This window comes from Diceros bicornis, chromosome 4 (genome assembly GCF_020826845.1).
Source record: "Diceros bicornis minor isolate mBicDic1 chromosome 4, mDicBic1.mat.cur, whole genome shotgun sequence".
In the NCBI taxonomy this organism is placed as follows: Eukaryota; Metazoa; Chordata; class Mammalia; order Perissodactyla; family Rhinocerotidae; genus Diceros; species Diceros bicornis.
The window spans coordinates 99,637,400-99,650,606 of NC_080743.1; the positions used below are offsets into that span (position 1 = coordinate 99,637,400).

The window sequence follows — 13,207 nt, forward strand, 5'->3', positions numbered from 1 at the left end:
AAATCTCAGGTCAAATGCTATCTCCTGATCTTCCTTCTCTGGGTCAGAGACTTCTCAAAGTCCACATGCTGAAGTCTAGCAGCTAAGGTTAGGTTACCAGGATCCTCCAGAGTTGAACATTTCTTTTTTTTTTTTTAAATCAAGTCACATGACTTCTGTGCTTCTTTTCTTCTTTTTGAAAAGAAGGCCCTGAGGTAACATCTGTTGCCAATCTTCCTCTTTTTCTTTTTTCTCCCCAAAGCCCCAGGACATGGTTGTATATCCTAGTTGTAGGGCCTTCTAGTTCTTCTATGTGGGACATCGCCTCAGCATGGCTTGCTAAGCAGTGAGTAGTCTGTGCCCAGGATCGGAAACCATGAACCCTAGGCCACCGCAGTGGAACATGTGAACCCAACCGCTAGACCACCAGGACGGCCCCTGAATTTCTTTTCCTTGCAATGTAATAGCTTTTGCGAGTCTCTGGGACTATTTTAGCAAATGATAACCCCCTTCACTCAGTTCTGTTCAGCCCTTTCCCTAAATCACAGCAAACCCCATTTCCACTTGAGGCCAGATGGGGTCAGCAAGGCAAAGAGAAGGCAGCAACCCCTTCTCTAGGCCACTCCTTCGCAAAGTCATCGAATGCCCTTTCAGCTCAACTCCTTGGCTCTTTCCCAGGCTGGGATGGCTCTACCCCACTAGCCTCTCTTCATCCCTTTCCAGGGCTGTCCCAGGCCACACCTACCTGGCCAGACTGCAATCTGTCCGCTGACCTGTTGGAAAAACAAAGGCAAAAAGCACATGTTGAAGCAGAAGGGGTGAAAGAGGGAGACATGCTCCTAGGAATTACCACGTCTGCCTGTCTCCCTAGAGAGCCACTAATATCACAGCGTGAATGGCCTTCCAGGCAGAAAAGAAGAGAAGCACCCAGAGCCTCTTTCTGGGCAAGTGCTGTTTTGATGCTAGTTCCCAGTCCAGGGCTGCCAGTGTCCCTGAACGTTAGGTGCACCAGCTCTGCTTCCCAATGGGAACACAGGGGTGGATGTAGGGGAACCATGGCAAGGCAGATCATATTTTAGAGAACAAATTGTTAGAAGCCTTCTGGAGATGAAATTCAGCATCTCTTTGGTGTATGTTGGGTGTGTATGTGTGGTGGGGAGAGAGGGACAAGCTTGCTTGCTCCTGAGTATATGAACACACACACACACACACACACACACACACACACATACACACACATGGTTGAGGGTGGCAGGGGAAGAAGGTAGGAGTTGTTTGGGGAAAAGAGGGAGAAGATATGGGAGTCCTAGTTTTAGATTCATACTAACTTCTACTAGGTTGGGCTGGGGTGGCAAGGGAAAAATGAGATTTAATGTTGATATTGGTATCAAACCGTGGTTCTCAATCCAATAGTGGGCCCTAATATTAAGTTTAATGGGTCACAGCCAGCTTTAAAAAATGGAATTGAAAATCTTAAAGTAACATGATGTAGTCTATGCAGAAATAAAAATATAATGATGTACACTTGAAATTTATAATGTTGTATAAACCAACGTTACCTCAACAAAAAGATAAATAAAAAAATAAAATGTATGTAAAAGAAAAAAAGAAGAAAATGTTAGAGTTCATAAGAAGTATTCTTATGTTTTTAAAAAATACATATGCATGTGTGCACAGGCCAGCACGTAATCTGTTGCTTTCTTTGGGTCCACGGTGAACCAAGCTTGGTTTGTATTAGGCCTATCGAGTAAACCAGGAGAACGCAAGCAGGTGCCGAGCTGGGCAGGAGAGAGCACTCCTGCACTCTTCATCTCGCTCCTGGAGAGGCAACGCCAAGGGCGGGGAGGGCGGGGCTTTGTCTTGCCTCTAAAGGTTGCTAATTGTTGACTACAGTTGAGCAACACCCTCCCCCACCCCTCAGAGCCTTTCATCACTAAAGGCTCAGCTTTCATCTGCAAAAATATTATTCTGAGCCATTATTTTCAACACCTGTCCCATTTCCACTCTGGAATATTCATACACATCAATTATCCCTCCGTGGCAAGAACAAGGCCTCTTGTGTTATGGTGACAAATACATACAGAAGGCAGGGGACATGATGACTTGCATAGGAAGATCTGCAGCTATTTTTTTCCTTATTGCTAGAACTTGTCATCTTCAGATGAAGGCAATTTGCAGCACTAATGAACAGTTACCAACCTTTGCCTTTCCATAGTAGCACATCCGGTGCATGTATATGTGTGCGCAAACCCTTTCACTCACACACTCTCCCACACACACACACACACACACACACACACACACACACACGCTCACACCCTGAGGCCCTGCTCCCCACCTCACTTATGGGCTACGCTTTGATTATCTGGGGTATAACTTGCTTCAAATAGTTCTGGGCTTTCTTTCCTCTGATTCCCCATGAAGCAATCTGATAATCCAAGAGTGAAGATTTTCTATATGCAAAGTTTGGATCTCAATGCCCAAACCTGTCCAGCCTGAGTCCTTTGGGTGGTGGGGAGGAAACAACAAAAGCTGCCTAACAGGCTTTCCTCACGTGAAAGAAAACACCTTAAAAATCACAAGATCAAAGACATTAGAGATAAAAGAATTAATCATCTGGGGGAATCGTCCACCAGAGGAGAAGGACAGGGCAAGAAGGGTGGGTAGGAGGCTCCGGTATGAAAAGTGGGCTCCGATTTCTGGGGCCAATGAGCCAATGAGTGCTGTACACCTTCCTGTACTCTGCAGTCTGTCTGAAGAGGGCTCAGGAATTGATTTTCAACTGTTAGACCTCTGCGTAATTGCAGGTTTGCCTCTCTCTGGTGTTACCACCTTCTCCCTATAGCCTCCCTCTTCCTATGTTTAGGTGAGGAGATTAGTGGGGGAGGCAGGAGGGGTGGGGTATTCAGAGGCATTCCCAACCTGGGAATCCCATCAATCACAGGATGCTGAGAGCTAGGCAGGAGACCTGGGCAAGGTGCCAAGAACCCCAGGAAAGCTTCTCTTTCAACCTTGGCCTTCTGTTTGACAGCTAAGGAGAGAAAGTCCAGAGTGCCAGTCCAGTTCTCTGCCTTGCTACTTTCCAGGGTCTGGTTAAAATCATCTGACGAGACGAGACAGTCCATTCAGCACCATGGCCTCAGCACGGCCAAGGCAGAGAGAGGGCTGCCACTTAGCATCAGGACCCTTCAAAGCAGAAGGAAACCGATAGTCTACCTTGATGGTACAGAGAGCAGCAGTCTGCCCATCACCCCTGCCTTTGAAAATCCTCTCCTCTCCTCAGAGCAGTTGAGCATCTCATCTCACAGCTCCCTACCTTCTGGCTCCAGCATCAGTCCTGCCACAAAGGAGCTGAGAGTTTTAACCAAGTGTCTGGAGAGTAAATAACGCCATCAGCCCCTTTACTCCAGTCGTGGCAGAGCAGGCGGAGGGGGACTGGGTGGAGAGCAGGCTATTTAAACAAATAGATGATGCACATTAGTGCTTCATTAAGCATTGGCCTTTCCCCATTACTCAAGCAGTCATTTGGGGCCTGTGCTTCCACGTCAAACAGGGTAGGCAAAGAAACGTATTCATATAACAAGATCGGGCCCATGTGGCTTAGGATGGAGGCTCAGCAACGCAGCTCAGGGCTCGGCCTTCCCCTCAGGCCTTCCCCTCACTGCCAAACCTCTAGCGGAGTGCTTACACTCACTTTCTCCCAGGGTTTTCTGGAGAAGGTCGTGCTTGGCTTGTAGCTTGGTGATGAGGTTCCTGCCCTCCAGGTATTCCTTCATTTTCTGTAAGGGAGGAGGAGGAGAAAGAGCGATCAGACTCCTGAAGAAAACAAATGACAGATGCTCAGCTGTACAGTTCCATTTTTAACAGGGCTTTTGGTTTCTGACCCAGATTTTGCCAGGTCCATTTTTTATTTCTTTAAAGCCCGGAGCATGTGGGCAGCTGCTGATTTCATGGTGGATTAGCATCCTGCTTTCCTGGTAGCTGCATGTAGGCCAGCCTAAGAAACTGCCTCTTAGAACCTTTCATCCACCTCTTTCAGCTCCACCGAGGAAGAGGAGAAAGAGTGGGTGGACTCACTAAGCCTCGGTTCTTGGTGTGAGAACACACACCTGCTACTTGCCACCTCCACGGACATCCAGCCCCGCCCCGGCCCATCCCAGGGTGCATTCCATCACACCAGGAGCAATACCAATGGCAGGCTCAACCCCTGCCTCAGCCGCAAGCCTGGCATGCAGAGCATCTTTGTCTGAGCCGTATCTTCATCAGCCTCCTCCTCCGCTCTGTGTGGAGTCTTTGTGGAAAGATTGGGATTTCTGAGCACTCAGAGGGAGAGGCTGCCACCTCCAACTTGCATACACACATACTAGCAGTTCCAAACGCAACCTGAGGTTATGGAAATTAGATCCCATGTGCTCTAACAGTCAAAATACAATTGCTGTGCTGCATTTTTGATTTGACGTCTTTCAACCCTTGTCTGCCCAGTGAGACACTTTATTTCCCGGGACAATTCATCAAATTTTCAAAACAACCCTATGGACTATTACTATCATCATCCCCATCTTATGGATGAGGGCACTGAGATCTGGAGAGATTTGTTGCTCAAGGTCAAACAGTGAGTGAGTGGTAGAGCCAGTACCCAAACATATATAGTTTGACAATACAGTGTGTGCTCCTAACCGTTATGGTAACATGCTCGATCCTTTATGGTACAGAGTAGAAGGAGAGAAGCAGAACAAAACTTCATAGTATTAATTCTTTTTTATTTTTTTTTGTGAGGAAGATCAGCCCTGAGCTGACATCCATGCTAATCCTCCTCTTTTTGCTGAGGAAGACTGGCTCTGAGCTAACATCTATTGCCAATCCTCCTCCTTTTTTTTCCCCCGCAAAGCCCCAGTAGATAGTCGTATGTCATAGCTGCACATCCTTCTAGTTGCTGTATGTGGGACGCTGCCTCAGCATGGCCAAAGAAGCGGTGCGATGGTGCACGCCCGGGATCCAAACCCAGGCCACCAGTAGCGGAGCACCCGCACTTAACCACTAAGCCACGGGGCCGGCCCCATAGTATTCTTTATATATGTGTAGCAATGTAAGAGTTTTGAGAGCACTTTAGCACATATTCTCTCAACTAACTCTCACAGTAACTGTACAGCACAATAGAGAAGACATTATTACTTTCTTACTACAGATGAGAAGATGATTTCGGGGAAGGGAGTGTCAAATAAATTGCTGACTGTTACAAGCCAGTAAGTGGTGGTGCCAGGCCTGGATCCCAGGCCTTTGGACTCTTAACACTCTACCCCACGGCCATTCACCGGGACCTTCGTTTGCCTTGGCAGTCTGCTGCTGCAGTGGTTCATCTGCTGAGTCAGGGGTCATCTGCCCATGACTAAACTCAGAGGCAAAATGGCAGTGCTCCCCTGAGTGGGACCCATGAATCACTGGTGATACGTGAGACGTGGAGGGGGTAAGTGGATAAGACATTTTAAATTGTAAAGGTTCTTTCTTTTAATGTATTAAGCAAAAAGTATAATTATACATCAAGCCTCTGATTTTATGGCTATTACCACTTAGGATGAAGGCAGGAAGAAAAGGTGAAAAAATGTGAGTCAGTTTTACTCTGTACCTTTCTGTATAGTGCAAACTTTTAACCAAGAGCATGTTTCTCTCTCTTCCCCCCTTTCATGTAAAAATAAAGAAAAAAACTCCACATCCTCTGGGATGCACATCCTGGTCCTCCCATGCTCACCCAGATGCTCCTGGGTGTACCTTTGCAAATCTCACGACAGCACTTATCACACAGCCCTGTTACGGACAGTTTGCTATTCATGTGTCTTTTTCTCTAGACTGCCTCCTCCCTATGGTCAGAGACCATGGCATTCATTATTCTTTGCATCCCTGATGCTTAGTACTGTGCCCAGCAGATAGTAGAGGCTCAGTACGTAGTCCCTCCTTATCCATGGTTTCACCTTCTGCAGTTTCAGTTACCTGCAGTCAACTGCAGTCCAAAAATATTAAATGGAAAATTCCAGAAATAAAGAATTGCAAGTTTTAAATTGCACACTATTATGAGTAATATGATGAAATATTGCCCCATTCTGCTCTGTCCTGCCCAGGATGTGAAGCATCCCTTTGCTGGATCCCCAACCACTGACATTGTCTGCTCTTGACATCCACCCATCGACATTGTCACGGCTCCATGATACTGCTTCTGACATATCGTCAGAAGGTCAACAGCGGTCTAATGTTATGTCACAATGCTTACTTCACCTCATCACGTAGGCGTTATATCATCTCCCATCATCACAAGATGAAGGGTGAGTGTAGTATAATTAGATATTTTGAGAGAGAAAGAGAGACCACATTCACATAACTTTTATTACAGTATATTATTATAATTGTTCTATTTTATTATTAGTTATTGTTGTTAATCTCTTATTATGTCTAATTTATAAATTAAACTTTATCATAGATATTTTGTATAGGAAAAAACATAGTATTGATAAGGTTCGGTACTATCCATGGTTTCAGGCATCCACTGGGGGTCCTGGAACGTATCCCCAGTGGAAAAGGGGGGGACCTTCCTTGGCAGTCACAAAGCAAGCCTCTAAGTGTACCCCTACACTCTCTAAATTAAGTATAAAACAAACCCTACAGCGAATCATTTCTGTTGCTTTACTCTGCTCACAAAGGAGCAAAGAACAACTGCATGAAAATGGGCTCCCCTGTCACCTTCCCCTTTCCATCTGCTCCAGCTGCCAGCTCACCTGCTGTCCCTCTTCCCCGGGTGATATCCTAATCCCCAACCAATGCCTAACTGTGAGGCTTGGAAGAGTACTTCAGGGCCCAGAGTGAGAAACCTGCAGGAAACATCCACTGCTAACATCGGAACCCTCAAAGGCCCCTCTTTGGAAGGTTATCTCAGGAGACTTTAAAGGTTTCCTAACACGGAAAAATTCACCAAGAAACTGTAACCCTTAAAACAAGACCAGACTGCTCAGAAAACAGCCAAAATTCTGAAAGGAGATGGATGCAAATTCCTTCCTCTCACTCATGTTTCCACTTGTGATTCCAGAAATCATTTTTCCATTCACGTTCACAGTTCACTAGTTAACTCTGGCTGTCACTCAATGAACCATTAAAATAAATAACGATCTGATAAAGAGGTATGATGGATTACCTTTGCGGGTTCCATTAAATCCTGAAGGATCAAAAACTGTGTCAAGGTTGACCTGCATCCCTAAAACTGGAAACAGTGGTTGGAAGTTTTCCATCTAGGTAGGCCGGGTGTGGGAAGGTAAAGGCATCCTCGAGCTCACAGGCCTGTTATTTATCACTTTCCTACCCTGCCTGTCAGTAAGCACTTGTCTGTTGGAGAGAGAAGCTGGGAGAAACCACCTGGCCTTTACTGGCAGAAATGAGTTAGAAGACTTCAGCTGCTGCTGACCAGACACACAAAGAAAGGAGCCGAGACACCTGCAGTAAGGGAAGAAAAGGTGGCTTTTTGACGATTTCTGGAGACCAGAACTATTTATCTGTTATCTCAAAATCCCTTCCTCGGTCAGTAAGGGTCACTTTCCTTATTTAAAACATGTTCCAATATTACGCAATCAATCTTCCTTTATTCCATTCCCTGCACCTGGCTCCCGTCACCAACCATCCCAAAGTAAAGAGTTTACCTGGAATTTTCTTCACTGGAGGAAAAAAGAGAGGGCAGTGTTCTATTCCAGATCACCAAATAAAATCAAATTCCTAAACACAGTCTGACCAGTGCCATGCCCTACCTCCAAATTTTACAATCAGTATTATCAAAACTGGGAATTTCTTCAACGAGTAGGAAGGGAGGTAAAGAGTCTATTGAGTGGTTTTGCTTTTTTGCCATTGTGAACCTTCAATTCAGTTTTTATGATCTCATTAACTTATTTCTTAATAATTCCTAAATGGTCATTAACTGTCAGCATTGAGTTTTATTTATTGAAAAGTATTAATGTAACAGTTTTCCTTTCTAAGTCCCCCCTCTCTGAAAGACATTTTAGTTGCAGTAAAATGAAAAAGCCTGAGTTGAAACATTCTAGTCCTACCACTTACTGACTCTTCTAACAGTGGGCAAGTCACTTAACCCCCAGAATCTTCATTTCATCATCTGAAAAATGGGGATAATAATATCTTTTTCACAAGGTTGTTGAAGATGAAATAGGATAACAAGCATGCCTGTGACTATGTGCACAGAATCCAGCAACTAACAGGTTCTCAAAAGTGTTCCTTACACCAGAGTCGCCTGCTCAGTTAAGTGAAAAACAGTCCTTCCCTAAACCGCTTTGCTTTGTGCTAATTTACATAAGACAGCTGAATCAAATCATGTTTCTGGCCTTAAAAAAAAATAGTAAGAGGCATGAGAATGTTTTCAAATTTAATTTTTAAATACCTCTTCCCTTTAAATAGAGTCTTACCATGGAGGTGTAAAACCCACAGGACTTGCTTATGCCTTGGACATAATCAGTGTGAACCCAAGGCCGTAAGCATCTACTGCAACAAGGGGTGGGGTGGGTGGAGTAGTGAGCGATGCCCACCCAGTCCCATGCCCAGAGACACACAGATGTCATTATTGTGGCTGCTTCCCCACCATCCAGGCACAGTGACATTTCCCCTCCTCCCCGTCAATTTTTAACACAGGAAACAGCTGTCAGACAGAATATATAATACAGCAAACCTTTAAAGAAGAGCACATCTCCCCACTTGAATTGACAGGGCAGGGGCATTCATTCATTTGTACCTGCTTAGCACACATTTGCTGAGGGTCTGCAGGAGAACACCAAGATGAAAAAAGAGCGCGGACCACAGTTCCAAGTCTGGAGGTCTAGAGCACTGCTCCACTGGCCACAGCACCATCTCCTCTCCTATTACCAGATCCAATTCTGCCCCCAAGAATTCAGCCAGTCTAGCTTTGTTTATTTTATCGACCACAATCCTTAACCCCATCCCTACTCCATTCTCCATACAAGGAAATACTTAGGAGGAATGCCAGCCTTATAAGGCTTTGACAATCCTTGGCTAAACAGCGACCATTACTGCCCATGAACAGGGAATTCGTTAGATAAATGACGGTATATCCAACCATGCAACGTAGTTCTGCGCAGCCATTAAAACAGGAAGCAGATCTTTCAGGACTAATATGAAAATAATATCCTAAGTAAATTAAGTGAAAAAAAGCAAAGTAAAGAACAGTATGAGTGGTATTCTTCTTTTTGCATTTCTATTTATTTTATTTCATTGCATTTCTAATGTAATTCTACTGTATTAAGTGGAATACAGTAGAATACCATCAGTGGTGATTTCTGCATAGAAGATCTCTGGAAGGCCACAGAAGAAACTGGTTTCAATCATTGGCAGAGGGGACGAGAGGCAGGGGTCAGGGATTGGTAGAAGCTTGATGTTTTTCTGTATGCTCTTTTGAAATTTTTGCATCTTTAAAAAAACTATTTTTTAACAATCACAGTAAAAAAGGCAATGGGGAAAAAAGCAGACCTTGCTGGATTGAGTGTTACAGAAGATGAGTGCCAAGTAGATGGGGAAACATCTCACTCAGGGCAGAGAAGAGGAGAGAGCTGCTGGAGGGGAGAGAGCCTTTCCTTCACCTCTGCTCTCCAGGGTGTAGAGAAAAAGCCTGTGGCCCAAGACCAGGAGACCAGAGTTATACTTTCAGCTCTTGCTGGGTTTCTTGGACAAGCAACCCATCTTGTTGCTTCTAAAAATCTCTAAACTCGAGATTTTTTTTTTTAAACACTGAGATGAGACGGTTTTGGTTAGAAGATTTTTAAAAATCACTTCAAGCTTCAAAATTCCATGATGATTTTCCTGGGACTCTGACAAATGACTGGCCTTTATAGGTCCTACTTCAAATTTCCAACTGATGTCATCTGGGCAGGTGAACCTGATGAGCCGAGAGCAGTTGGGAAAGCTGTCCCAGCAGCCCTCTGGTCGCTAGACACATTACCTAGGAGTCACAGCCCAGGGGACCTCTTCCCAACTTTCCAGAAGAAGGGAGCTTCCAGGATACGCTCCTCGGATGTTTTTGAAGGGCACAGGGAAACACCTGGGCAACATTTGTGGAGGCAACAGACTGAAAAGCACGTCTGCAGTTGTGCTGGTCTGTATGGCTGGCAAGCACAGGCAGCCATCCTGTTTAACCTGCACACTCCCTTTTCTTGAATGTCCATTTCACCACCCAAAACAGCCTTTTTATCATGAAATGACTTATCTGACGCATTCCTAGCACCAGTCACGAAAATGGTGAACTCTCTTATAAACCCGACAAAAACTAGACAAGCCCAGACAAAAAACTTCCCCCCTTAGCCAAGGAAATCTGCACACAATTTTGATAAGTAGCACTATAGCCACAAAAGACAGGAAATGGGTTAGAGGACTTCAATGCATTGAGACAGAGGTGAAAGGGTGGGCGGGATCTGGAGGTCACCAGTTTGAATATGGCCATCTCCGCTCTTATTAAAGGTCAGCTTTGAATACGAATGTCACAGGTTCATTTAAAGCCAAAAAGCAATCGGACAGTCTTAACTACAGATTTTTATGTCCAAAATTTCTTATTTAATCAAAAAAACGGAAATGTTCTGCAATGTAATGAAATTGGGTCATTTAAGCAGCGCTGTATCTAAGCAGTCCAGACAGACCAGCCAAACAATCCTATTATTAAAAGCCTCTAGAGTGCTCAACAAGCTCCTGAGATAACACAGCTTGGGGCAGGACACAGCCCTCATCATAGGCAAGTTCTCTTCCCGTCCGCCCCGGGCTTCCGCATGCCTCCCTGCCTTATTTAGCTCTTTTACATGAAGTAAAAATGGAAGTTGCTGGGGCCGGCTCCGTGGCGTAGCAGTTAAGTGCGCGCGCTCTGCTGCTGGCAGCTTGGGTTTGGATCCCCTGATGCGCACCAATGCACCACTTATCAGGCCATGCTGTGGCGGTGTCCCATATAAAGTGGTGGAAGACGGGCACAGATGTTAACCCAGGGCCAGTCTTCCTCAGCAAAAAAAAAAAAAAGAGGAGGATTGGCATGGATGTTAGCTCAGGGCCGATCTTCCTCACACACACACACACACACAAAAATGGAAGTCGCCCCTTCATATGCCCAATCCCATCACTCCCGTCTTCACTGTGTACTCTCAGCGTTCCCAGCTTATAGCATCGTGTCTGGCACACAGTGGATTCTCCATAAATGATCAGTGAATAAGTTAACAACGTCAATAAATAAATTAATAATGATGATGGATAATAAATTTTCAGCATTTACTGAGCACTAACTACAAAAAGGAGGTGTGCTAAATATTTTACAAAAATTAATGAATGAACCAAAATATCATTCCATTATTTCTTTGTACAGATTTTAGTACTTTACTCATAAGTATATTTAGACTGTTATAATTAAATGACTTAGAAAAATATTAACAATTTGTTAAGTGAAAGCACATTATAAAACAATATGTACAGCAGTATCCCATTTTTTGTAACAAAATTATAAATGTATTTATGCTCAGATATGTGTTTTATCTACGCATAGAAAAAAGACTGGAAGGGAATACATCCTAACACTATTATCTCTAGGTAGTGGGATTACAGATGATTTTTATTTTCTCCTTTTTGCTTCAAAATTTTATATAATAAGCATGTTTTGTATAACAAGAGAAAAAAAGTTATTTTAAAAGAATAATACTGTTAAATCATTCCCTTTCATCAGTCTTCTTCAGGATAAAAAAAAATCTGAATTCTGAGCTTAACTAAGTAAAACACCAGATTTTTTTTTTGAAAAAAAGATAGCAAATCACTAGTGTTCTTAATGGAGAAAGGGCAATGTTCAAAGAAGAATTAAACAAATTGTTCTAGTTGGAGGAAAAATTCAATTTACTGCATGCAGACTGTGTTTCTTGACTGTAAAACAAGCTAATTCCTCTCATTCAGAATCAGTATGCATATTCACTGGCTATATTTCATCTCACATCTGCAAACTTAATTTCTCCTTTCTTGGTCGTCAGAAGATTAGGAAATAAATTTTAGTCCGGGCAATAAATCCTACTTGGCAAGCTCAAAATAACTTAATTATCAAAAAGCAGCACCAAAGAGCAGCCAGCAACCTTCCAAAGGACTGTTAACACTACTTTAAAAAAATTGGGTCCATCTGTCTAAAAGAAGACTGGGAGATGCATGATTAACAAAATACAATGTTCTAGAATTCTCTGCAAACCAACAATGCTGCACATTACTTGCCCCTTTGAATTTTAGCAATAATTATGAAAAAATAATTTCCCATCAACAAAAATTATAAAATAATGTCATCATACCATCTAGAAGAGACTACAGAGACTACAGTTTAAAAACAAGATATGTGTTAGCCAGAATATTTGGATGTTCTTCCCAAGAACCAAGAGATGAAGTCCCCCTTTCGTGACTCCCTATGGCTGAGAAAGAAACTTTCAAACAAAAGCCTACTAGCTGGTTAAAAAATTCTTAAAAAATAAAATCTTCTTGATAGTGTACTTGGGAACATCTTTTCTCTTGGAGGTCCCTGTTAGACACATACAACTTGTAAATGTTTGTGCCTTGAAGTGTAGGTATGGTCTCTGAATATGCCCAGATCCAAATCCAGGATATTCAAAGACTGCCCTTTAGACCCTTGACAATGGACTCTAGGTTCCAAATCTCCCTGTGTGCTTCAGTGCCTAAAGATGATCTTCAAAGGCCACTGAGCTCCCTCACCGTGAAATAGAACTGCTCTGTCTCTTGCTGGTTGGCTCTCCTCTTGGCGATGCTAGGCTTGCTCATGAAGGTTTCTGAGACTGTGGACTTGACGGACTCCATAGAGTTGCTGTACTGGAAGCAGTCAGACACGTCAAAATCCTCAACAGTCACAATGTCCTGGATGGTCTGCAGAGTGGCCTCCATTGTCTTCTTTACCTGCCATGACAAGGGTCAACATAATGCACGAGGAGTAGGCTGTAACACAGCAGGTGATAGAGAAGCTTAGAGAAGTGGGAGAGGAGTGGGCTGAGGAAGGAGGGAGGGTGCTGTCAGAGGATGCAGCTCTGCCTCCCATCAGACGACACTAAGTGACTGATAAACATCACAAGGACTCTGCCACACAGTGTTACTCTCTCCAGCGAGGACCTAAAAGCCACCACCCACTTAATGCTACATACATGACCCAGCTCTTTTATTTAATGCTTAC

General features: G+C 43.8%; 1 protein-coding gene across 9 annotated transcripts in view; it reads right to left on the minus strand.

Moving 5' to 3' along the window:
- SRGAP2 (SLIT-ROBO Rho GTPase activating protein 2) overlaps window positions 1-13,207 on the minus strand; it is a 240,341-nt gene that overhangs the window by 40,533 nt on the left and 186,601 nt on the right. For all 9 annotated transcript variants that reach the window (XM_058540199.1, XM_058540198.1, XM_058540197.1 and 6 more), the window contains 3 exons: window positions 12,739-12,936; window positions 3,674-3,758; window positions 725-752 (listed from right to left, as the gene is read on the minus strand). In XM_058540199.1, coding sequence (XP_058396182.1) covers window positions 725-752; window positions 3,674-3,758; window positions 12,739-12,936 — 311 coding nt within the window. The remainder of the gene's footprint in view (window positions 1-724; window positions 753-3,673; window positions 3,759-12,738; window positions 12,937-13,207) is intronic.